General features: G+C 36.0%; 1 protein-coding gene across 3 annotated transcripts; it reads right to left on the bottom strand.

The window, feature by feature from the left end:
* Positions 1-4,478: 4,478 nt before the first annotated feature.
* LOC131156290 (pentatricopeptide repeat-containing protein At4g01400, mitochondrial) lies at positions 4,479-24,338 on the bottom strand. Of its 3 annotated transcripts, none has more exons than XM_058109839.1 (2): positions 22,749-24,338; positions 4,479-4,591 (listed from the first exon to the last, which is right to left on the bottom strand). In XM_058109839.1, exon 1 carries the CDS (start codon positions 24,235-24,237, stop codon positions 22,837-22,839), a length of 1,401 nt encoding a protein of 466 aa, XP_057965822.1. In that variant the 5' UTR covers positions 24,238-24,338; the 3' UTR covers positions 4,479-4,591; positions 22,749-22,836. The 3 variants fall into 3 exon arrangements, with proteins under 3 accessions (XP_057965822.1, XP_057965820.1, XP_057965821.1); XM_058109837.1 differs by lacking the exon at positions 4,479-4,591 and adding an exon at positions 19,903-20,132; XM_058109838.1 differs by lacking the exon at positions 4,479-4,591 and adding an exon at positions 19,903-20,191.
* Between the last annotated feature and the right edge of the window lie 2,169 nt (positions 24,339-26,507).

A 26,507-nucleotide genomic window follows, 5' to 3' on the forward strand; every position in this document is an offset into this window, starting at 1 on the left:
CACTTTGCATGATAGATCCAAGGTATCAAAATCTACAAGTGTTATTTATTTCTACATCAAGTTTAACTTTTTCTCCAATATTCCTCATACTATTATTTCAATGACATTTCATACATTTTATCTTATTTCTACTTATCCCAAAGACTCTACATTCTAAAACTTCTCTCCATAAGCATCGTAAAGTAATGCATAAAAGGATAAAGCAAAGCTCACAATTAAAAACAAAACCACCACTCCCCAATGCTACCCTAGCAAAATATAAGGAAGTAGTCCTAACAATTAGCATCATTGCACAAAGACCCTACTTACTACAATAAAATCCTACCCATTTACTCGTAGTGATACTTTGTATAACAGCTAATTAAACATGTTTAGTAGTCGCCCACATAGGTGTCCAATGCAAATCAATAATTGAAATTGGAATAGCTTTCCCAAGATGGGGGTGAATTGGGATATAAAAATTGTATTCCCCTTTTTTAATACTTTTGTGTTATAACAATAATCACACCTTAAACACAATCACAAAATTTATTCAGATTAATCACAACCAAAAAAAAAAAACCAACTACTTGATTCTTGAAACAATAGCCTTGTATCAATATGTAAAGCTTGCTGAATATGTATAAGCTCTGTGTCAAAATTCACAAACACTCTTCTTCCCAATGTTCAACTTTTAAATAAAATTTCAGTTTAATAAGTTAAGGATGATCAACCAACGTAGTCCCTTTCGGTTTCCGCAATCAATACTGATCAAATCAAAACAAATTATCTTCCACTCTATTTAACAACCAACAATTAGAATTCAGGGTTTTATAAAGCATCCACGCAATTTATAAACTTTGCTGAAAAGTAAAGAGTAGGGAAGAAAGAGAGAAGAACACAAGGTTTTATGAGGTTCGGCTTCAACACAGCCTACGTCCTTGCCCTTGGCAAACCACCAAAGGGTTCCACTATCGTAGTTCCTTTGCCGAGTGGAACAACACCGATTAAAACACTCCTTTGTTAAGGCTAAAGCCCGCCTTCTCCAAACGATGTACTCCCATTCGGTCAACGATCCAACAACCTGGAATCGTCCAATAACTACAAGAAAAGGAACAAGAGAATGTGTACAAATAGAGCTTACACAAAGAGCAAGTTGGTACAATTCAAATCTATGTGCTTCAAAAATCAAATATCAAGAAAGAAATACTTTTTGAAGCTTTAAGAATAGAATTCACCAAACTCCCTATTCTTGTCTTCTAGATAAGGTGGGCCCCAACACATTGGGCTCACTTCCACTCTTCCTCGCTCAATTTTTCCTTCTCCCTCATGCCTTGTTATTGTTATTGATATTGTTCTTATTTCTGAGAACTTATTCCAAGGGATTTTGTGAAAAAACAAAAATAGAATGTATGCATTTTAATGGGAAGTTGACTAGCACTCTCTTGATAATGATTTTAGATTTCATATTGTCTTGAAGGTAATACATAGCAAAATGCTAATTTTTCTTTTTAATATTTTACAGGTGGTCATTAGGTGCTATTATGCACGAAATGCTTATTGGGCACCGACCCTTTTAATCCAATGATCCTATGTCAACATGTAGGAAGGTAAAATTTAGGAACTATATTTTTTCCAAAAATTGTTATGCTAGTTTCTTGTAGAATTGATCACTTCATAACTATTTTTCATTGTTTGTAACCATCAGTTTTTCCTTTTAGCTTTAATTTTTTGGTTTCATTGGAGGCCTAAATTAGCTTGAGCTACACAATGGGAGGTAGCTTATTTAATGAATATATAAGTTAACCTTAAAAGATGATTATTCTATTTTATTTTTTTTGAAAGATAATTGTGCTTAAAAAGGTATCACATTCTCTTCATTTTTTCTTCTTATTTCCAAAATACAAGAGTATGCTTATAAAGTATGTTTAGAAAAAACTATTATTGGAATTGGTGTGATCCTAATAAGGGGGTGAATTGGGTTTTAAAATTTTTTGGCTAATTTAAATATTTGCCGATTCACCACAGTTCATATCCCATTCAATATTAAAAGCATGTATGTAAACGGTTAGGCAATCAATGCAAACATACACGTGTGTAGCATATCACATTTAAATTAGATGTGTGCATGTGAATAATTATAACAGTAAATAAGTAAGTATACAAATATAGAAACTAAAGTGCAATAATTAAATAAGAGAGAGAGAGAGTGTGACACAAGATTTGTTATCAAGGATCGGCCAAACTAGCCTACTTCCCTGCCTTGGGCATACCTCCCAAGGATTACATTATCCCTGCTCACTTAAATAAATAGAGCAAAAGTAATTACAACCTCTCCTTATGGGGCGAGGTAAACCTAAGCTCAATTATCAGGCTGAACCCAATTGATCTCCCTTACAGGACGGAGACTCCCCAGTTCAATTACCGGGTTGAATCGAACTGGTCTCAATTACGGGTCTGAAACTCTCCAGTTCAATTAACATTATGAATCCAATTGGTACAATAAAAACATTTTTTTTACATATTACAATACTTCTAAATACAAGCACGTATGTACAAATTAAAAACTCAAAAACATACACTCTAATATGATATGAGTTATGCTCAGTAGAGAAAGGGTGTTTATCAACTAATCTATGCACAAATAAAATATATGAAAAATGAGTATTATGTTCTCCTATAAATATTTTTGAAAATAAAGAATATTTGGAGAATCTAGGATTTTAAACTCAAGAATATATTTGTACTGTAAATAATTTTCTCCCAAATATATTTATCAAAAAAATAACCAGGAGAAAACCTAAGCAATACTCTCAAAAATGTTTTTCAAAGATTAAGTACTAAGTGAGAGTATATGCAAATAAAATGCCCTAAATAAAATACTCTATTCAAAATTGATTTTGAAATAAAAGCGTGAAAGAGAGTTGAAGAGATTTTTATAAAAGATTTTGCCCCAAAAGAATGATTTTAATAATAAAAAACGTTTTGGGAGAACTTTGATTAACAATGAATAAGAGAGAAGATTTTGACTAATCAAAGTTGTTAATCTAAGCAAATAAGAGGGTATTTATATATTTTTTGAAAATTATGACTGTTAAGGACATATTGGAAAATTTTGAAATTATTTAATTAGAATTTAACCCCAATTACCACAGTTAATTTTAGTGAACTCGAGAAGTTTGGTCACTCGGTTCATAGGGCCGGCCCGAACAGACTCATAGCCAAAATTGGGTTTGGTTTGTTGTGGGGAGAACTAGTTGGCTGGGACAAGGCAATTTCCCCAAACCTTCGTAGGTTCGGGCACCTGGTGCATGGTTTGGTCTACCGATTCATAAGGTTCGATCGATTGAGACCTTTTTGAACTACAAGTTCGGTCGCCCGAGGACAATGGAAAAATCAATGACCAGGGTTCGGTCGACCGTGGAAGCTACGTTCATTATTAGTTCAATCGCTCGAGGCTTCAGTCAACTATTTGATTTTTTGGCCAACAGTGTGTTCGGTTGACCAAGGGCTATAACACATAAATCGGTTAGTCGCCTGAGGCTTTTAATTAAGCCTAAAAACCCAACATCGCTCGACGTTTGGTCAACCGAAGACCTTTTTTTGCCCCAATTTAAACCCTAATGACATTTTAAAACCTTTGTATGATGTGAACTTTTATGAAAAAGGTTTTTGATAAAAAAATTCAATGTCCTAAGGTTTGTCTATGGCCTTTGGTTCCCTATGGTTCAGTTTGAGCATTCAAATCATATCATGCAAGATGTATACATTATTACAAACCAAATAATAAAAATTAAATGCAATTACTATAAAAAATAAATGTTTTCTTCTTCTTTTTGCTCTTCTAACTTCATGAAATGCTTCTAATCGTATAAGCTTTAAGTTTTGCAAGCTTCCATCGCCGTTTCCTTATGTGTGTGTTAAATTAATGGACATGTTCACATGCTAAATACACACATAAGAAACATGTGTTTTGTCAACATCAAAACAAGGATCAGACTCAAAAAATCAGTAACTATTCTAGGAAGCTAATTACTACCATACGCAAATCTAGGCTAGAATTATTGGTATTCCATAATCAGTGGAAATCGAATAGAAAATAAAAAAGAATCCCTATAATCTCTCCAAGAGATCCTCTGTAAACAACTCATGCCAATTAATCGTGAATTATCTCTAAATTGAATCTAATGATCTTTAATTAATTATTTAAAAATAAAAAATATTAAAATAAAATAAAAAATAAAGTGGGATTTAAGAATGTCTAATAAGACCCCCAAAGGGGGCATCTTTGTAATAACCTGCTTAATTAACTGACTTTTTCTTTTAACACTGTAACAATTAATATACTCTAATACCACAATATTAACCTAAACAGCGAGAAGCAGAATCATATAAACATAACCATAACTATTATATACAATATAAAACCAATATCACTCAATACCAAAATGCTACATGTTTTCCCCATATACAAATAAATCTGAATTTCCCAGAATACCCTCAACTAGCTAGGGTAATACAAAAATCCTCCCAAAACATACTCACTTTGCTGACAGGGCACTACAGACGCCCCTCTATTTGTGAGCCTGATCTGCTCGCCTACCTGGATCACCTGAAAAATGTTTCAACATTGGGATTAGTCAATGCTTAGTAAGAAGAAATATGTTATTACTAGTGTGTAGCAAATGAGCTAATATATATCATGAAATCTGTTTAATATAAACATGAATAACTAAGTATAAAAGTACATCACAAATAATAAAGTACACCACCCCTTTTCCCTATTGCTTGACATATCAGTATTATGGTTATAATTCAAAATACTTCTAGTATATATAGTAGGATCCCCATTTCTGTAAATTAATACATAAGTAATAGTAACTGAAATTGTTCCCTGTGGCTATCTGTGTCATGACATGCCCCTCATGACAAGGTTGTGCGGCCCGTAGGCTGGATTTATCCTGATTGGCCAACCAGGAATAAATCACTGAACTCTGTCAACCGACCTGCCCACCTCAACCCATATCTGGATGGGGAACCTAACCTCTTCAAGGGCCTAAGTGGTCGACCGTACCACATATTATTTGAATAGGCGGTTGCACTCATAAAGTAACATAGTATCTGTAGCAACGGTACCGTGTTCTGTAGCTGCAAGTTTAACAGGATCTGATATCATATAATATTTTTCTATGCATATCTATCTGTTTTACCATGATTCTGAAGTAATCATAATAATAACCATGATGCTGCATAACGTACTGAAATCTGAATAATCATAACATGGAACTGCATATTCGTAATACTAGAATTCGTATAATCATGGTACTGAGATTCTTATAATCATGGTACTAAAATCTGTAAAATCATGGTACTGAAGTTCACATAATCATAGTACTTAAATCCGTAAAATCATGGTACTGAAATTCATAAAAATCATAAAACTACAATTCGTAAAACATATCTCCGTACTACATATATGTTCACAAGCCACACCATAGTTTAATACATAATTTTCGTAAATAAATACGCTGTATAATATTTAGAAATTTCCTAACATAACATATTTGTCTTACCTTAACTCTGAAAAGCCCCTACTGTACTCTAGCCCGATACCTGCAGGGCCTCCTATACAACACCCTGAAAATGATATTTTTTAGAACTAAACATTAGTATTTTCCTGCCTACATCATTTCCTATAACTGTCAAGAAGTCAAAAACTAGATAAAAGTCCTTACCCTAAATTTGGGATGAAATCCAATTTTGATTTCCTGACGATCCGCTCCGGCAGTCTTATAGAGAACTCCACCAGGAGCGTCGTAGTAGTTTCGGATCGTCGATCCAGCGACTAGTGGGGCCGAAATGAAGAGAGAAGGGAGAGAGAGAGAGGCGCGGTGAAAAAGAGAAATATCCCGTTTTTTAGCTATTTATAGGGCCGAATTTGTCGACGAGACATGTCATCTCGTCGACGAGCCCTTCACAAAATTCGTCGACGAGGCCCTGTGTTCGTCAACGAAATTCAAAACAGCCCGAACCGTCTCTCGGTATTTTCTCGTCGATGAAGCCCTGTGTTCATCGACAAAATTCTGAAGACTTTCATCGACGAGACCCTGTGTTCGTCGACGAAACTAGGCAATTTTCTGAAATTATGATTATTTAATATTATTTCCAAAATGCAATGTCGTCGATGAAGTCTACGACCTCCTTTTGTTTCTGTATCTATTTTCTTTCCCTCTTATTATTACTAAAATGCTATTATTCTTCGAATCACTACAATCTTATCAGATATATCCTTTAAAATATAGGTGAGGTCTGAAATAACTCATGACCCTTTGTTTAATCATTGAGATGCATACACACAAAATAGAACATGCAAATGATAATAAAAGATCATCAAATTTAAGCAAAAAAGTCTTTAAAATATTCCCAGATTTTCCAAAAAAATTATAGAATTTTTCTGAAAATTTTTCAACATTTTTACAAAAATTTATGGGATTTTTAAAGCTGTTTTTTTTTTCTATTTTTTTTTCAATGTAAAGGAAAATTCAATTTCCCTTTATTTTTGTTCCTCTTTGTATTTTCTCATGAATAAATAAAAAATATTATTTAATTTTGTTCTATAAGCCCCTCGACAAAATGAGGTATCTACATAACCGAACATCGAAAACTAAAATTTAACAAAAACGAAAACCAAACTAAACCAAATAAATTTTTAATCAAATCTAACCACCTAAATTTACTCGATTAATTTGGTTTAACCAAATTATGCTCACCCTTAGAAGTAAGAAGAAGAAAGAAATAACAATAAAGGGTAGGGAAGGGAGAAATAACTAGGCAACATGAACATTCTTCTTCCTCTCACTTCCTTAATAGTTGTAGCATATATATTTTGCATGAACTTATAATTGTAGCATGCAAAAACTCATTTTTGATTATATATTCTACTATCTTTCACAAATTATTATAAATTAAAATTTCACTATCAACTTACTTTATAATTAAAACATTACTTTATAATTAAAACAATTAAAAATGATTGTATATAATGAATTTAAAAAAAGAAACAAGAGAAACAAATAAATGGAAAAATTGGATGTCCCTATGAATAAAATTGTGAAATGTATTTTTCAAACATTAATCCCATTAGAATTGACGATTGAGTATAGCTTTTCAAAAATAAAAAATAAAAATAAAAATAAAAAGTAAAAGAGTGCTAAACTAGAAAAAAAAAAAAACTTATAGAGCATAGAATGAGGCTTTGGCATAAGCTAGTTTGAAGTATTTCTCTCTCCAAACTTCTTCTATTAAATTCTCATAAAATCTTATATTTGATTTTATTAAAGCCTTCTGATAAAAGAGTGATCCTTGTCCTTGGTTTCTTCTGCTGATCATAATATCATATTTCTCTTCCTAAGAAACACTGATATTAGGACACATGCTCTGATACCAATTTCTCGCGAAATTGACCCCCTTGACAATTAAATTGTGCATAACCACACAACTTAAGAAGAATTTAATAAGGTTGTTGAAGATCAGGTGAGAGCTAGCCAATATAATTATTTTTTTCTGCCCGACATGCAAGTATGTTCACAAAACATGTTTTGAAAAACCAATAATAATAATAATAATAATAATAATAATAATTACATTTGTTTATGGTTGATAGAACTTTGGAGCCAGTTTGTATTTATAGGTTTAGGATGTGACGACCCAAAAATTTGCTTTGATACCAATTGTGGAGATTCGAAAATTTGCTCTGATACCAACTGTAGTGATCCAAATTTTATCTAGCGGAAGACTTCCAATTCATTTATACTAGAGTACTAGAAACCTTATATTACAACAATATCTCCATTATCAAATATTATTATCCGTAAAATTCTAAAACATTAAAAATACAACTAATTTAAGATGTCTTTTAAATAACTCTTACTATCCCACATACGCTTCTGCTACGCTATTCTAATTTCGGTTAGGCTCGGGTGAGACACCTTTGAGTAAGTATGGACTAGATTATTATCAGTATGTGACTAAAATAAGTTGTAGTATAAAAATACATTCAATAATTCTATTCTAATAAAAATCGCATTTGTAATTATTTAATTTAATAATTTAACTCTTAACCCTGCATTTGTAAAACAATAGACCACATATAAAAAAAATATACGTAATTTTCTTCAAATTATAATTTACGATTATTATATGATCATAATCACATAAATACACAAATATGGATAAAGAACTCCTTTTTGAGCATGTCATGTTTAACCCCCATGACCAGGTAGAGCGGTCTGAAAATTGGACATAGCTAGTTGGCCACCAACCAACTAGACTAAATCAAAAATTTATGCTTGTAAGATTAATTTGTCTGTCACATCCTCATACTCATTCTCATGCTCAAACCAAACTGACTATCTACCGCCAATACTTCCATAACAGTGTGGTTGCACTAATATTCATCTGTAACTACGGTCATCAGGGTTCTTAAACATACATAATACAATTTATGCAATTAAACTGTATAATAATTCGAACATTTTTTCCCAACATCAAATTTATAGTCAAATTGCATATTATTTTTGGGATCATTACATAGGATAATCTAGAGGTGGCTTGTCCTGTTTACAAAGACAAAATAACTTGTGTGATAAATTGTTTTAGTGTGAGTTCATTTAGCGAGTCCTTTGTTTAACTAATTTTAATATTCTATTTCTAAAATGTCATATTTGAAGTCATGTGCTTAGGAGCAGGACTAAGAAATCCATAATTTTATTTAAGACAAAAAATCATTCTATGAAAAACATTTCAAGTTTTCTTTTCTTTTCTTTTCTTTTTTGGTTAAAAAGTGATAGACTATGAAAATTCTGAGGTTTCTTCAACATTATTATAAAATTCAACCTACTTTATAAAAATGATTATATAGACAAAACAAACAAAGATATATGGAAAAAATGATATTCATATAAAGAAAAAATGGTCCAAAACTGTTTTTCAACTAGCAATCTCATTAAGAAATTGGTATTCACATGAAAAATGATATTCTTAAATATTTTGCCATTGAATATATAAAATTCTACTATATATATACACAGTATGAACTTCATTTAGCTAGTCCTCTATTTCCTTCTCTAATTAAATAAAAAACTCTATATCAAAAGTACCAAATTAAAAAGAATGTCCATAGGAGTTTGAAGCAAATTATATTGAACAAGAAGTTGCATATATAATTTTATATAAAATAAAATATTATTCCATGAAAATCAAGACATATTTTAATTTTTTCAGTTTTGGCCAAGAATATGGAAATTTTCATATTCTTACACCAATTAAAATTTCTTCATCAACTAACTTTGTAAAAAAAAAAAACAATCAAGAAACCAATAACTTTCGGAAAACAAATCAAACCAAGATGATGGAAAATTTTAATATTTACATTCAAAATATCAACCCAATAGTATCTTCCAAATTGAAAATTGAGTAAGGCTTTGAGAGAGAGAGGGAAAAAAAAATCGAAGTTAATCGAGCATAGTAGAACGACAACTTGGGCAAGAATAATGGCGGCCATGCATCCACTCAAGGATACAATCATGGTGGAAAATATGAGAGCAGGGGAGTTCAGTGTACTCTGCCCCATCCGAAAACTCCTCCAAGCAGACTGGACACAGTTCCTCCTCCTCTCCCCCTCCGTCTTGCTCTTCGCTGGTTTTTTGGGTCCTAAAAGTATGCTTTTTGAGGCTTTTGATCACAAAATCAGCGACTGTTTGCGAGATTAGTTCCACGATATCTACGTTTATCTCTTCCACCGTATTGATTTCGACGTATGCCACCAACTCGAATCCCCCCGTCCCCGCCGCGCGAGCCATGTCGACGGCCACCTCCTCCATTCCTTCCACGGCGTAGTCACAGGCTGCTCTGTCCAGATCAAAGCTCCGCATCACATTAAGGAGGAATTCGCGGAGGAGCAGCGGCAGAGCCAAGATGGTCTGGGGAAGCAGGAACTCGCCCCACGACTCTTGAGACGGGATGCCCCCGTCGCTGGAGAAGCCGATTCCGCCGTCCGCCGAGAGGTGGTGTTGCTGGAACCGGCGAGTGAGGTGAACTTCAAGGAGTCCGGCACCTGGAGGCGGCGGAAGAGGAAAATCATCAGGAGCGATTGGGGTGGCGAGGATGCTTAGGGAAATTTCTCGACGACTCATTTTTCAGATTGAGAGAAAGAGGAATTGTGACTTGTGAGTGAGTAGTGAGGATGGAATTCATTATTTATAGAATGCAATTAACGGCCATATTTTCAAATAGCGCCGACTTGACATTTTTATTGCCGTTGCTTGTTTTTGCCGACCTGAGTTCCCCAAAAACCTTAACCGACTTAACATATTTTGCCCCATAAAGCCCTTAAGGCCTTCTACACCATGTTCCAGTTTTGTTGCACTCCCCACCTGAACCGCCTCTTCAATATTCTGGTTGCTCGCCGGAACTTTCTCTGGCCGGCTTTCGATGTCTTTCGCGCTGCCCACCGGCACAGAATCTCACCCAACACCAAATCCTACAGCATTATGATGCGGACGTTTTATGTTAATGGGGCAACGAAATTCCAGGACGTACATTGGGCTCACTTCCACTCTTCCTCGCTCAATTTTTCCTTCTCCGTCACGCCTTGTTATTGTTATTGCTATTGTTCTTATTTCTGAGAACTCATTCCAAGAGATTCTGTGAAAAAACAAAAATAGAATGAATGCGTTTTAATGGGGAGTTGACTAGCACTCTCTTGATAATGATTTTAGATTTCATAATGTCTTGAAGGTAATACATAGCCAGATGCTAAATTTTCCTTTTTATATTTTACAGGTGGTCATTAGTCGCTATTAAGCCTATTATGTATGAAATACTTGTTGGGCACCCACCCTTTTATTCCGATGATCCTATGTAAACATGTAGGAACGTAAAATTCAGGAACTATACTTTCAGATTTTTGTTCCAGAAATTGTTATGCTAGATTCTTGTAGAATTGATCACTTCATAACTTTTTTTCATTGTTTATAATCATCAGTTTTTCCTTTTTGCTTTAATTTTTTTGGTTCCATTGGAGGCCTAAACTGGCTTGAGCTACACATTGGGAGGTAGCTTATCTTCCATTCGGCATCGCTGTCCATCCTCCCAGATTTGTGCATCTGATCTCCCATGTGAAAGCTTCAAGTTTTATTTTTTAAAAATTATTCAATTGTCTTTCTCCAGTACATTGGAATTTATTGCAAGTATTTTTTAATGAAGATCTCTGTATCTTGCATCAAATTCCAAGTATTTTTTAAAGATCTCTGGATCTTGCTTTGATGTCTTTTTGATCTTTTATTGTCACTTTAATATTTAAAGGATACTAGATTTGCTTGTTCTTTGGTTTATGTAATGGAAAGAAAGCATCTTGCTGTACAAGTATTTTTTCCAGTGCGGTTGCTTCTAATGCGATATGATGCCATAAGGGAAATAGATCAGATTTGTGGTCATCTAGGTTCAATATGAGTTGCATTGGAAAAAAAAATTTGAGCTGAACCTGCTCAAGATTAGTTGTTCAATAACTTGGTAAATTGCAGCCTGGGGTTGTCACTATTTGGTTCTTTCTTTTGGGCCTGTGTCCAGTTGATTCAAATTTATTGTTTTGGTTTGGGGTTCTACAAGTTTGAAATGGTTGTTGCTTTCAGGCTTTAAGTATGACGATCTGATTATATGAAAATACACACAGAGAATGAGAAAGGCTAAACCAGGGTTCTGTTTATCCAGCCAAAAAAAAAGCATTTCAGTGGTTACTAATGTAATCGCTATTATCTTGAGATTTATGCAACACATTGAGAAAGTTTATGGGCACGCAGTTTTCTCTGTAATAATTTTTCTGTCGGTAATTTATATGTGATGGCATATGATAATGCTCTTATATGTCAGTTTGATTTCTTGTCATGCCTTCAATTCTAAAACATATTCATTTTTTCTGCTTTGTTGAATTAGATAGTAAACCGGAGAACTCTTCTAAAGTTCCCTGAAGAAGCAAAGCTATCTCCCGAAGCTAAAGATCTTATTAGTAAACTACTGTGCAATGTCAACCAGAGGCTGGGATCGAAGGGTGCAAATGAAATAAAGGTGTTGTATGGTGTGTCCTTTTCTGAATTATTGGTTTGTGCCAGAAGTAAGTTGCAAATAGAGGGAATTACCTGTTTGCTTTTCCCATTTTAGGCTCATCCATGGTTCAGTGGTATTGAATGGGATAAATTATATCAAATGGATACCTGATTTATTCCAGAGGTAAATGATGAGTTGGATACTCAAAACTTTGAAAAGTTTGAAGAGGTACCGAAGTTCCTTCTTTCATACCTCTGAACCACTTCTACTAGAAGGATTCCATGGCTTTCATTGTAATTTTTTCTCCCTATATTTGTCTTTGTAGTCTGATAGCCAAGTTCAAGCATCAGCCAAAGCAGGTCCATGGAGAAAGGTATTCGTGCTAGCTGCAAGTGTGAAGCTTTTAACCTAACACATTATCAACCTTAAATGCCATCTTGGTCTCAATTTTATGTGCATTTATTACTTCATGTTGCCTCTTGGCAGCTAGCGTTAGGTGCAACATGCTTATTAGGGAGCTTCTTGGTTTGATACTGTTCTCTTTGCCAATTTTATTTTTAGGAGCTCTTTTCCAGGGAATCAGAGGATAAGAATTTATGAATACACTGCATTAGTGAATAAAGAAGATAAAAATGAAGATTTGGCTTCAATTATAGTTTCTTATGAAGAGAAATTTAATTTTACATATAGGTTAGGTTCATACAACAAAATTTAAACAATATGGGATTGGTTTGTCGAAGCTTTTTGGAGTTTAAAACCAATGATTTTCCCCATCTGGTCCCTTTGGAATCGCCACCTCGTTATTGCCTTTATTTTTTAGAAGACCATATAAACGCAAACAAATATTTTAATACCCAACAATTAAACTACCCAATTCAATAGAACCTTAGCATCAAACACATCTCACTCGTCTCCTTGCTTCGGGAAGACCTCTTGGTTGTTGCAGCAACATGGCACCTTGGCGGACCAACCCTCCCTCTACTCTATCTCCCACCCTTTCTCTCCCTCCCTTTACTCTCTCAAAGCAGAGTGACAAGCTAGCCATGGTTGTTCGACTCTAATGCACTGTGGAGGAGGGGCCATGAACGTCCACCAAAGCCAAAGGTGTCGCTGCTGCTGGGGACAGTGCTATCGCTGTGAAGGCCTTGAGGCCAGTGGCTAAAATTGGGAGACCCCTTCATACCCGTTTGTTGGCAAAAGTTCGCTCTACAAAAATATAGAGCTATTCCAGATGGTGCTGCAGCACATTCTGTCAGCCTTCCCGAGGCTTGTTTTCTTTTTTTTTTTTAATTTTTATTTCCAAATGAAGTTCAAGGAGAACAACTTTGAACAATTCTGTCCAATCCAAAATTATGGCTCCATATCAAAGACAGTCAATTTTACATGGATATAGTTCCTATCCTGCTATGTATTCTTATGAAACAAACAACGGGAAAGGAAAAATATTATGCCAAAAATGCAAAAAGTTTGACTGCCATTTATTCTAGGGAAAATTTTGAAAGAAAAAAAATTAAGTGCAATTGAAAGATTGCAAAAATAAATCATTCCGACATTGTCAAAAATTGATATAATTTTCATTCCATTCTATTCCCCTACCAGGAATATACCAAAAATGTGAGACTGAGAATCGAACTCAAATTGTATTTTTGTGACTAACCAAACATAGTAATTACATTCCACCCTGATTTCATTCTTACTTCAATTCCATTCCTACCTTGAATCTTTTCCTACCTAAATCTATTTTGCAAACTGAATGGGGGTTAACTGTTGGTACTCTATTTTATAACTGATGTAATGACAGCAGTTGTACAATTAGTTCACATATATTTATGTATATATGTTTTTTGTGTATATGCATACATACATAAAATAATTTTGCCATTTTTTGAAATTTAAAAACAGTGATGAGTGTATATATCAAATGGAAAAATAATAGTTGTACACAATTCATGTATTAAAATATACCAACATTAATATGTGAAATCTTTACTAGAAAATAATTAATGCTGTTGAAAATTTCTATCCAGCGGTATTGTTTCAACTTGCTTTCTATGTTAGATAATAGATATTTAACAAATATGAAATTAAATTATGTGCACGCGCATTGCTGCACGGATGCTCATGCAAGCATACCGACTTATCCACCTTGCCAGAATTTTAACTATAGCACCTAAAAGCACTTTCAGATTTTTGACTGTTTAAGATCTCTTTTATACTGACGCTTGTGCTGTCACTTACCTTAGGCTGAGCAATGAATCAATCTTCATCTCAAAACTGCCACTGCCATGTTCCAAGATGAGCATTAATTTCCCAGAATGTTTCCACTGTTATCACTGGTTCCTTCATGAGTCTCTAGGCTTTCGCAGGGACAAGATGCTGTTCTCATGGGGTTAGACTAAGAAGCGGAGGGATGATTCTGGTGGATAGGTGTTAAATGTGCAAGGAAGAGGAGAGTCTAACCATCTTCTGCTTCATTGTCCCAAGGCTTAGGATATCTGGAGCTTTTTCTGGCAGTTGTTCAGGAATACTGGGTTTTTTGTATAGCCGTATCTTGAACTTTCTCCCATCTTCCACACTTGGAGTTGCGATGAGCACTGAATGGGTGTGGGACATGACGGCATTGTTCTTGTTTTGGTGCATTTGGATAGACAGGAAAAGGCACTAAAGATGCTATATCAGATACGCTTCTGCAGTACTGGAAATTTTACACCAGTCACCAAACCACCTCTTGGATATAATTTTGGTGGCTGATTTTCTGTTCAGCCTGTTCAACTGTTTTGATTCTCTTTCAGTGTTTGAGTGGTGATCTTTTTTTAATCGGTGCTTTACTTTAGAACCATTAGAGAATTTTACAAAGCCACGGACATTTTCATTCTTAGCTTGTCCATGGGGCATATTTACATGTTTCTGAATGCATCTCAGTTTTCTTCAAATGTTCCATAGTGATACGAACACACGAATCTCTCAGAAAAATAGTCGTTCATGGACAAGGCACTATAAGATGGGGTTTATTATGCAACATGCTTAGGCTTTTGCCAAGGCACTGGAGCTTGGCAAGGCCATGGAACTGACGTCTAGTCCATTAGAACGAAAGGGAATGAATATTGTGTCTAGTTAATTGAGGAAAGGGTTATTACAAGCATTTAGAAAATAAATGAGCAGTTTTTAGGGCATGTTTGGCACAAGTATCTACTCTTCTTTACCAGCTAAATGCATACGAGCAGTCTTTAATGAATGTTTGATATTTATTCCCTCGACTATGATAGAAGTTGGACTGAGGGCATGAAATTTGCGGATAAATATTTCATCTCTTTTCAGCGAGCCAAGTAGCAATTGATAAACTAGGCCAGATAAAGGTGATGCACCATCTCTTTTCCTTTATCAAAATCAATCTGAAGTTCTTGGATGTTGGGGTTGCTGTTTTGATATACAGTGTTAGTTTATCTATTCATTATTCTTCATTGATATGCTGATTTATGGTGTTAATCAAGATTAATGCATCTAGTGTGGATGGATGACAGAAATGAAGAGCTTCTCTCTCTTTATACCATCTGGTTGGTTCAAGTCGCACATCTTTTGCACTTAACACTATTGTCAGTAGCTGTATTGAATTGTATGGACTTAAATTCTTAGTCGGTGATGATATTGGTTGACTTAGTAAATAAGGTCCTATTTACAGCTGAGTTAAAGAAGAAAGACACCTAAACCGAGGAGGCCGTCCATCAAGACTCTACTTGGTACCATTATTTTATATGCTGATCTTATATTCTGTGGAAAACATAGGTTACTACTATCTAGCCCTGGAAGGGTATAAACTCTCCCCCTCTCATCTCTTTCCCTCACCACCTTACAGATGATGAATCAGATTTGCCGGATGATGCAGCTGCCGCAATGGATGCAGCTGCTAATCAACCTGTTCAGGGTAGCTTTTTTGAAAGTGTTGCCTCCCCAACTGGAAGTACCACAAAATCGAAATGAAACACCCTAAGACTTGCTAATATCTTTATTTGCTCCAACCCACAGAATCAGGTGCATTTTTGACTTCCACGTGGCTCTGGAGATTTTTATAGCTCATCTCCTTCCACGTTCAGGTTTTGTTGGTGGCAACTTTGACTAGAATTCGAGGAGAATGATCACAGAAGCCCTGGGTCGAAGCAAAGAAAGGTAAAGTGGTGTTAACTGTTGGATGCTGGATGTTGAAACTACTAATCAGCCTTTTGAGTCTGCTTCGATCAGTCTTTGTAATTTTTTTTAAGGAGACAAAAAAGAGAAAAAAATGCGAAGGTGAATACTAATTCATTTACTGATTATGTAATTTATTTTGTTTTCTTCAAGTTGTAAAATGTGTGTACAAATACACCCATTTAACTCCCTCATTTATGTTTTATGTTTTCCTTTGGGGTTAAATGATAGCAAAACAATTCTTCAACAGGAACTGTTGGGTTCTATGGGGTCCCCATAATAGATTATCATAAAAGCCATTAAGCAATATATTAAAGTGTTTTTAATTCATTATTCTTGAAAAAAAATTCTCATTAAATTTTGAGTATTTGCATGTATGATTTTACCCTTTATAATTGAAATTATCATTTTAGAAAACAATCATATTTTCAGCATGTTTTTTGTGTAAGTTTCATTTCCATTTGAATGAATTTACATGATGGAACCTCATCCCAAGCACATGAGACAAGCGGTCACAGGAGACAAGCGGTCACAGTGAGAGAAGAAGTTGTCAGTGAACATTAATTCTCGGTCACAAACAATAACTTGGGAAATACCCCAATGTTTCACAACAGTCACAAGGAACAATTGTGTCATCTCCTTTGCCAAACAGTACTTTGGTGCGGCCATGAAAGTACCATACTTCTTCTGCTCACCCTTGTCTCGTTGGCAAGTGAGACAAGTTTTGGTATAATCAACCACATCATCCTGCGTGTGCGGCCAACAATACCTCTCCAGTAGTCCTGTCGATAGAGTCATTCTCCGCGAATACCCCTCAACGAACTTCCTGCAATATATAGTAAAGCCAAGAAGGAACGCCACTCCTTCACTGTCGTGGGGATCTTCCGTTCTTGAATCATCCTTACCTTCTCCATACCCCTCTGGATATGACCTTATTCAACCACATGACCAAAGGAATTTGTTGTTCCATTGAGCGAAAGAGAACTTCCCTTTCTTCACATACAGACCGTTTCCCCTCAGCCTATCGAACACCTTCCGTTGATGCTCTTCATGTTTCTTTTGAAACAACACCGATGCTCCAAATTGTGCTTTGGAAGGGAGAACAAATCTCACTTCCAATTTATCAAGTTGTTTCCCCAACTCTCGAGGCGCCATCCGACATGACCCTTTAGCAGGTTATTTCACTCCTGATAACAACTCAATCCCATGCTCCACAGTCCGTCGTGAAGTCAAATTGTGAGGAAGCTTATCCGGCAACACTTCCTTATCCTCATCCAACACCGCTTGGATGGTCGTAGGCTCTCTTGGCCTACTTCTTTGTCTACCACCACCGTAGCTAGACGTATTTGCTCACCCTGACCCAATCCCTCATTGAGTTGTATGGCTGAAAGGGACTTCCTGTCATCTCCTTTCGTTGCAATGACTTGCACCATGTACGAGTGATCTCCCATCAGACACAAGGAACCAGCCGAAGGCATCAGCACTGCCCTCGCCCCCCTTAGGAACTTCATTCCTAGAATGATTGGAAAGTCATCCAACGGCACCGCTGTGAAATTCGCATGACCTTCCTACTGTCTAAGCTTCACAATCACTTACTTAGCTACTCCCAAAGTAGGTTGGGCTACAGAGTTAACTGCTTTCATGCGTCTTGTATCATTCTCTAAGGATAAGTTGAGTCTCCATGCTTCTAACTACAAAACAAAATTATGAATAGCCCCTGTATCCACCACAGCGCGGGTACTCTTCCCATTTATCCTCAAGTCCACAAACATTAACCCTTTTGCTCATGTAACTTTCGACGTCTTTGCCTGCTTTTCCAATGCGCTCACCAACCGCACTGAACCCACCCTTGGGGCATGATCCTCTTCCTTTCCATCCCTTTTTGCCGAAGTGAAAGCATGTAAGGCATTGAGTAATCCCTTGTGTTAACACTCACTCACTCTGTGAGATCCACCACACAAGTAACACAAAATTTTACTCTTCCCCTTTCCATTGGGTGTGTTGAACCCTTGAGACGGCGAAACTTCCTTCGAAGTTGATGATTTAGAGTCGGCTCCTCCACTCTTGGGTTTGCCTTTCTTGAAAAACTTTCCACTGTTTTCCTCTCCGCCAAACCGTTTGGAAGAAGCGGTATCATCACCAGCATAATCAATCAAGCGTTATGCAGCAGCTTGAGCAGTTGACAAGTCTTGAACTCTTTGCCTATGAAGTTCAATTCTTGCCCACGGTTTCATCCCCTCTAGAAAACAAACAACTTATCCTTCTCTGACATATCTCAAATATCCAACATTAAAGCAGAAAATTGTTTCACATATTCCCTGATTGACCACATATGCTTAAGATCTCTCAGTTTTCTCCTTGCATTATACTCAACATTCTTAAGAAAGAATTGGGCCTTGAGCTTTCTCTTCAAGTCTGCCCAACTATTGATTACACAGCTTCCATTTTCAATTTCTCTGTACTTGGTACGCCACCACAGTTTGGCATCACCAACCAAGTACATGGTCGCAGTATTCACCTTTGTCTGTTTTAAGGTCATCCTTACAATGCGAAAGTACTTCTCCACATCAAAGAAGAAGTTTTCTAATTCCTTGGCAGCCCGGGCACCCCCATATGTCCTAGGTTTTGGCACCTTGGTCTTGCTAACTCCCGAAGTGTTGGAGTTCCTCATAGCAAGAACCATCTGATTCACCTTTATATCCAGATCAGTCATCCGCGACTGCAAAATTTCAACTGTGTGGCGAAAGTCCTCTGACATGCCCATAGAAAAAACCATCAGATTCACCTTTGCATCCAGATCAGCCATCCACGACTGCAAAGTTTCAACTGTGTGGTGAAAGTCCTCTAACATGTCGCCTATCAAACCTACTTAATGTTTTTTGTAATCTCATCACTTCATCAACAAGTTCTCTCATCTGGGCCACCTCCGCGGCCACAATATTGGTTGTTGCCTCAACCTGTGCTTCTAGCACACTGATCCTCTCAACATTATTTGGTGTCATGGTCACTTACCAAAGTTTTCCAAATCTCACAACAAAGGCAATCGAATTCACGTAGCAACTCAACCTTGGGCTCTGATACCAAGTGTCACGATCCGACTATTTTCACACCCTTCTGAAGGGTTGTGCGCGCTAGCTAAAACACTATTGTTTAACTAACCAACCTATCGTTTACCAACATTCATCCACGAAACACTTTTATTAGTATTCAATCAAATGGCAGCGGAAACAGTAAGCATTCATGAAAGCAGTGACAAGCAAGCAGTAAACATTGAATCTATGCAATTCATTAACAACACCTCCATTGACATCGTGTGTTTAACGAGGGAGGCAAGTAGGCTAAACACGTTGACTATAGATAGTGAGTTTTACAATGACTGATGAACACTCACCCTCCCCTAAAGAACTTTCTAGGCCATTCTCACTCTAACACTAGGAAACATTAAAGTGACCGAGGAGTCATACTGCCTTATTTGGCATACAAAGACACTACTAACAGAAAATAACCCTATATTAGTATTTACATAATGGAAACTCATCCCAAGCACATGAGACAAGCGGTCAAAGGCAAGCATAATGCCCTGAACAAGCTTAACTCATGACATCAAGCCAAACATGAAAATTCTCCAACAAAGGGTAGTTCAATAAAAGTTGTTAACCAATCATTAAAGAAAACCATACAAATAATAAACTTAAAATATTTTAAATACAAGTCCTTAAAATTTATTAAAAAAATCATATCATCACAAATCAATCTAACGACAACCCCAATGTAACTAAATTAAACAAGAACGTCCAATCTAATCGCAATCATCTCCATCTTGAGACATATCTCCACAAGCTTGCTTGTTGCATGCATTCCTAAAACATCTGTGGGGAGGAGAGGGCTAAGTTACGACCGCATAGCAAGTACAACCTCACACATGCTACTGGATGAAGTCCCATTTCATACATCAAAAATCATAATCAAACCCATAAACATGAATTTTGACACTTGGTAAGCAATACAAATGAATTAGAAATATGTAAATCTCATAAATAAATTCAAAAATCAAACTTTTAAACATTCGTTCATATTAATTTCATAATCATTCTCAATTCTTAAAAACCATTTCATTGTCATTTTATACCCATGACACAAGCCATACCAGAAATTTCATGATTTGTATACCAATATTATACTTATTGGCAGGGCTGTTAGAACTAGCTCCAAGTGTCTATTATCCCACTCACTAGGGACCACCAATTCATTTGTGGCTATTTGAGAGTAGTAAAAACAAAACACTTGATAGTTCATGAGCAAATTCCAAAACCAAATGAAATTCATGAACATGCATTTCATAAACCTACATTTGAAAATGTTCTCAGAGAACAATTCGTAGATAAACAAAAAGATTCATTCGTAAACATTATGCACTTGACCCTATGTTTTTAATGAAAAAATAATCATCATTCATGATAAGTTTCATAAAGAAAATCATCAATGAAATGTTTATGCAAAAAAACTGTCATGTTCAAAACATGTTGAATAAATATTTTCATTTCAGATTAAATAGGGTGTGTAGATTATACTTACCCCCCTAATCTCCAACAAACAAACCAGCTTATAACCTAAACAAGACTGTTACAGAAGATTAGACTTGCTTCTAAGGTTTAGGCAGCAATTTGCAAACTCTGCACCTTTAGGGAAAACAGGCATAACTCAGTCTGGAAAACTTGAAATCATAATCCATTTGTTGAGTTAAAAACTAGACTTAATCATCTTTCCAAACCTAATATGGCTCCTCCTATGAATCCGAATATAGAATCCTTAACAATTCCCAAAACTGCCACTGGACATGGCTGTCTGGCAGCATACACATTGCCCAAAGATTTGGGCATAACTCATTCTTGAAAAATCAGATTAAGGCACTGTTTGCAACATTAGAAACTAACCGGAATTTTGGTTATCAGGTTCAGATTCCAAGTCGGAAGCAGACCTCACATTGAAACCTACACCCTATAACAACCTCTCTAACCTAATTGATGCACCCCTTATTCTCCCTTAATAACCATTCTCAAAACCTTGTCTATGAACAATCTTACAACCATAAGTTTGATAGGGAGAAATTGCTTCTTGAAAATCACTTTTCCTCTTCTTGAATAAGTCCACTTTTTTCCATAAGCACTTATTCTATTGCAAGTCAAAACACCACTTTTCTTTTTTTCTTTTTTGGTTATAAAAGTGCTTATTTTAAGTAATAAGTGCTATAAGCACTTCTTTTAAAGTCTCCCAAATGGACGCTTTATAGCCTACAATTCATCATTTGATAACGTTTCACATGTCTAAAGACCCCAAAAATAGATTTCAAAAGGATTCCCAATTTTAATGATGAAATAATTAATTTAAATGCTACAAATAATCAGGGAGGAGACAGAAATTGATTTCAAAGGTAATGGTACTTTACCAACTTTAGTCTCTATAGAGTGGGGATAAATGATAAGGATGATAAAGTTCAGATTTCAGGATCTTCTGGAAAAGATGGGATTGTGTTACATGGTCCTTGAAAGTCAGTTAATAAGATTAGGCTGTCCCAAAGAAGAAAGGACAAAGAGAGTTCAACAATCAAACATGCTCAATAAATTTTCATGGGAAGGGTTTGTAAAGGGATTTTTCCCATAAGCTATCATAATTCTTTTGTTGTTTATTTTGTTTTCCTTCTTGTTTATTTTCAGTTTGTTCATATAAAAATGAATCAATGAAAAAAAAATATAACTTGGGCACATAAACACAGTCCAAAAGCTTTGACAGATGGTAGGCAAACTCAGAGAATAGGATGTGTTTTTATGAAAGATGAAATGATTTTAGGTTTATGAATTCAAATAATTAGACAATGTATTTTGGATTCCAAGCCAGAAGAATGAAATGGTTTGATGATACGGTTTAGGCTTATGAACTGACATAATAAGATGATGCGTTTTGGATGCCTTGCTGGAGGAGCAATGGGTCATTAATGCATGTCACAAATAAAGGGTAAAAACAGAGAAGAAAAAGGTTATTCCTCTTGCGGAAACCTCATGCAAGGCATTTGCTATTACTATAAGGATGTGTCTCTAGAGTCTAGAGAAACATTGATGGATGACTTGCTATCCTTCATCAGACATGGCCTTAAAATTGTTTTCAATTCTACACACCATAAAAATGGTAAGCACAAAACTTCTAAAACTCTCAAACTCCTTCCTTGCTGCCCCATTCACAAACATGGCAGCACGCAATTAAAATAACAGCCAAACAAAAATTGGAGCAATGATCTTACAAGCTATACAGCCTAGGCAACATTTTATAATTATCAAACAGAAATACAGGGATTGTAGAAGGCAAACAATACAGGGGGAAAAAACTGAAAATGGTGAATAAGAGATAAGTGTAGCAAGAAACTGGACTAAATTATAACAGAGTAAGAAGCTGCATCTCTATTAGCAGCTCTCATAATGATGCGGTAGTACCTGGACTGCTGAGAGACAAGAACCCCATGGATGATTTAGTCTGTAGGGAGCAAGGAGTGAAAAAATAGGTGTCAACAAATAAGTGTACTCAAGCCCCTTTCGATCTAGCCTGTATCTTCCGGACCAAGTACTCTCCTAAACCAATTTCTGCCTCCACTATTCTTGTGTCGCTCTTCATCTCAACCTTCAAAGCCTCTTCTATAATGTCCCCCAGTCTCGCCATCTCATACTCCTCACAAATTCTAGATACAACAGCCACCCAAGTTTCCATATGGGGAGCTTCCCCAAGCCTTAGCATTTCACTGAGCACTCCACCAGCTTCCTCAATCTTACCAACATTGCAGAGGCCATTTACCAAGGCATGAATGACTGAAAAATGTGGAGAAAACCCTTTCAATGCCATTTCCTCCATGTAATTCTTTGCCTCCTCAAACATCTCCTGATCACATAACCCACTAACCAATGTCCTATAAGACACCAAATTCGGCAAGCACCCATTTGATGGCATATCCTTGAGAATTTTACAAGCATCAAGTGCACGCCCTTCCCTGCAAAACCCTATGATGACTGTATTGTAATGTACGATATCAGGATTGCATCCCTTAACCTTCATTCTACAAAGAAGCTTGTATGCTTCTTTAAGCTTCTTCTTCCTGCACAAACTATTCAACAATGTGGTGTAACTCAGAGTGTCCGGCACAAACCCTTTGTTCAACATATCCTCCAATAAGTCAACAGCCCCATTCACTTGACTCTTTCTGCACAACCCCTGCATTAGAATCCGATAGGAGTCAACATCCGGAACAACATCTCTCTTGAACATTTGATTGAACAGGGAGTAAGCAATGCTGAGGTCGCCATTAACACAAAACGCCCGCATCATAATGTTGTAGGATTTCGTGTTGGGCGAGATTCCATACCGGTGGGCAGCCCGGAAAACATCGAAAGCAGGCCGGAGAAAGTTCCGGCGAGCAACCAGAACCTCGAGGACGCGGTTCAGGTGTTTGGGCAGGGGAGTGCAACCAAACTGGAGCATGGTGTAGAAGGCCTTAAGGGCTTCATGGGGCAAATGGGCATCTCCGTAAAGCTGAATGACATCGGAGAAGAGGGCAGGGGAAACGGCGTAGTGTTCGGATTTGAGGCGGGACAGGAGGTCTCTCATGAGGGAGAAGTAGCGAGAGCGACCCAGTTTGAGGATGAGGGTGTGGTAGCATGAGTAAGAATGGCGGAAATTGGGTTGTCCGGCGGCGAGGTCGAAGATTTCTTTGGCGAGAAGAGGATCAGATTGGGAGGCTATGAGCTTTTGGAGTCGAGCAGGGGATCCGATGGAGGGTTTAGAAGAAGAGGGTTCCTGTTGAGTTGGGTGCTCTAGCTGTTGCTGTGAAGAGTAGTGGAAGACTGGCGGTACAGAGTTCTTTTGGGGAAGAAATGAACGAGTACGAATGACAGTTCCCACAATCTTTGAAGGACGAAGGAAATTCTGGTGCATCTTTTGGCTTCTGATTTCGCGGCGTTGGATGAAAGAAAATTTTGGTGCATCTTTCAGCCATTGCAATGAAGTGGAGAAATAGATTTTCCCAATATATTGTTTCATATGTATAAATAAATATATATATATATATATATATAAATATATAAATATATGTGCATTTGTATGATATCTAGTTTCATTAAAATGTGCATAATATTTTAAAAATTGCCTTGTGTTTGAAAATATAATTTCAAGTCTTATATTTAGATTTGAACAAAATTTAATAAAATTTTATATTATATTTTACCTAAATCTATACAAATTTAATTTCAAAATCTCTCCCTAACATAATGTCAATGTTTTTGTTTGAAGCATAAATTTCAAATTTTAAATTTAAATTTGTATGAATTTGATGAAAATCTAATACAATTTTATTCTATATTTTATTAAATTTACAATCCAAATAAAATGCCCAACCTCTAAGCTTTCAACACATAATATAAATAAATAAATTATTATTGACTAAATAAAACAAAAAAAAAAATAGCGACTCAAGTTGAAAATTATAAAACGATCTTGTTTAATAATGTATGATATAAATCTTCTAGTCAATAGTTGGGTTAAAAAAAACTTAGTTCGTGTCGCAAGATAAAATAGGTGATGACCAATAAGATTGCTCCTAAATCTCTAGTGATCTGAAAAAGATGAAAATAGAAAGACTTTAAGGACTCGGGATGTACTCCAGGGGATCACTCTGATGCCTAAATAAGAGGAATGCTCCGGAGAGGCTAAATGCAAGAGTAGAATGGGTTGAATGACTTATCCTGACCTCTTCCTTGACTTCCTTCTTATAGGGGCTGAAGTTGACCCTTTGATTAATCCATCTTTATTGAGCGAGGGCGTGAATTGCTCTCGAATCATGAAGTATTTGTGTGTATCACTCAGTCATTTAAGCCGCTGGCATGGATCTCTCCCCTTCTTTATTAGTTTGGAATTGATTGCTATCGCCAAAGGATTTGACTTGGGGAGTGTGGGCTAGCTATTGACTTGTTCTTGTGGGTTGGCTTATTCTGGGCATATCACTTCGCATCGAAGAACTATGCTAATATTAAATTGAATTAATTTATTTGGTACACCACAATCCTAATTTCACCCTCTTTCTATTTTTATTTTTTATTTTTTTGCATATCGAGGCATTTCTACTTATTTTTAATTCATGTTGGCAATTAGAGTGATTTGAAAATAGTCCAAAATGGTTAGAAGAATTCTAATAAAATCTTGAGTTTTGTGCACAAAAATCGAGATAAAGATCAAGTTTCTACATTTTTTTTTTTTTTTACATTTCTACTCATTTTTGTCTAATTTTGACCGTCCCGAGTAATCCAAAACGATATGAAATGATTAGAAAGTTTCTAGTGACGTCTCAAATTTCGTACACGAAAATCTAGATCAAAATAGGGTCTTTGTGTTTTTACCACATTTCTATTTATTTTTTGCCAATTTTTTCTGTCTTGAGTGATCCATAAAGGTCTAAAATAAGAGTAGATATTTAGTAATGTCTTCACACAAGAAAATCGAGATTAGAACTAGTTCTCTATGTTTTTTTGCATTTATGTTCTTTTTTTACCAGTGTTGACCGTCCTAGATGATCTAGGGCAGGTATTTGGTTAGAAGGTATTTGGTGATGTCTCAATTTTTGCGCATAAGAATCAAGATTAGAACCGAATCTTTGTTCTTTTACTATGTTTTTATTCATTTTTTACCAATTTTGACTATCTCAATTAGGGGTCTTTTGATTTTCAGTTTTGATTTCGGTTCTTGAAAATAGAAAATTTTGCTTCTTGGTTCGGTTTGGTTCCCGTCCCAAAACCGAACAGAAAAGACTAAAAAATCAAAATATCTTACAAAAATATATATTAATACTGTACTACAATATAATATTTAACTAATATTCATATATATAAATTCTTCAACTTACATTCTTGTAATCTGCAATTATGCAAAGATTGAGACTCTGTTCTTGTCCATTTTCAAACGCTGAGCTCCTTTCTTTTTCCTAAAATTTTAGAGCAAGAGATGGGGAAAAAATATCTACCAATGCAGGTGATCCAAATGGCTGCACACAGTTCATTCTCCAGTGCTCCGTCCCTAGGTCGCTCTTAGCCTCATCACCCATGGTTCACTTTTCCCACCAACATCCTGATATTTTCATCACAGTTCCTTATCAGCACTGTCGAATGATTCACTGCATCTTAGATTATCGAAGGACCACCCTTTGGCCTTCGCTC

This window comes from Malania oleifera, chromosome 5 (assembly GCF_029873635.1).
Source record: "Malania oleifera isolate guangnan ecotype guangnan chromosome 5, ASM2987363v1, whole genome shotgun sequence".
NCBI classification, from domain to species: Eukaryota; Viridiplantae; Streptophyta; class Magnoliopsida; order Santalales; family Ximeniaceae; genus Malania; species Malania oleifera.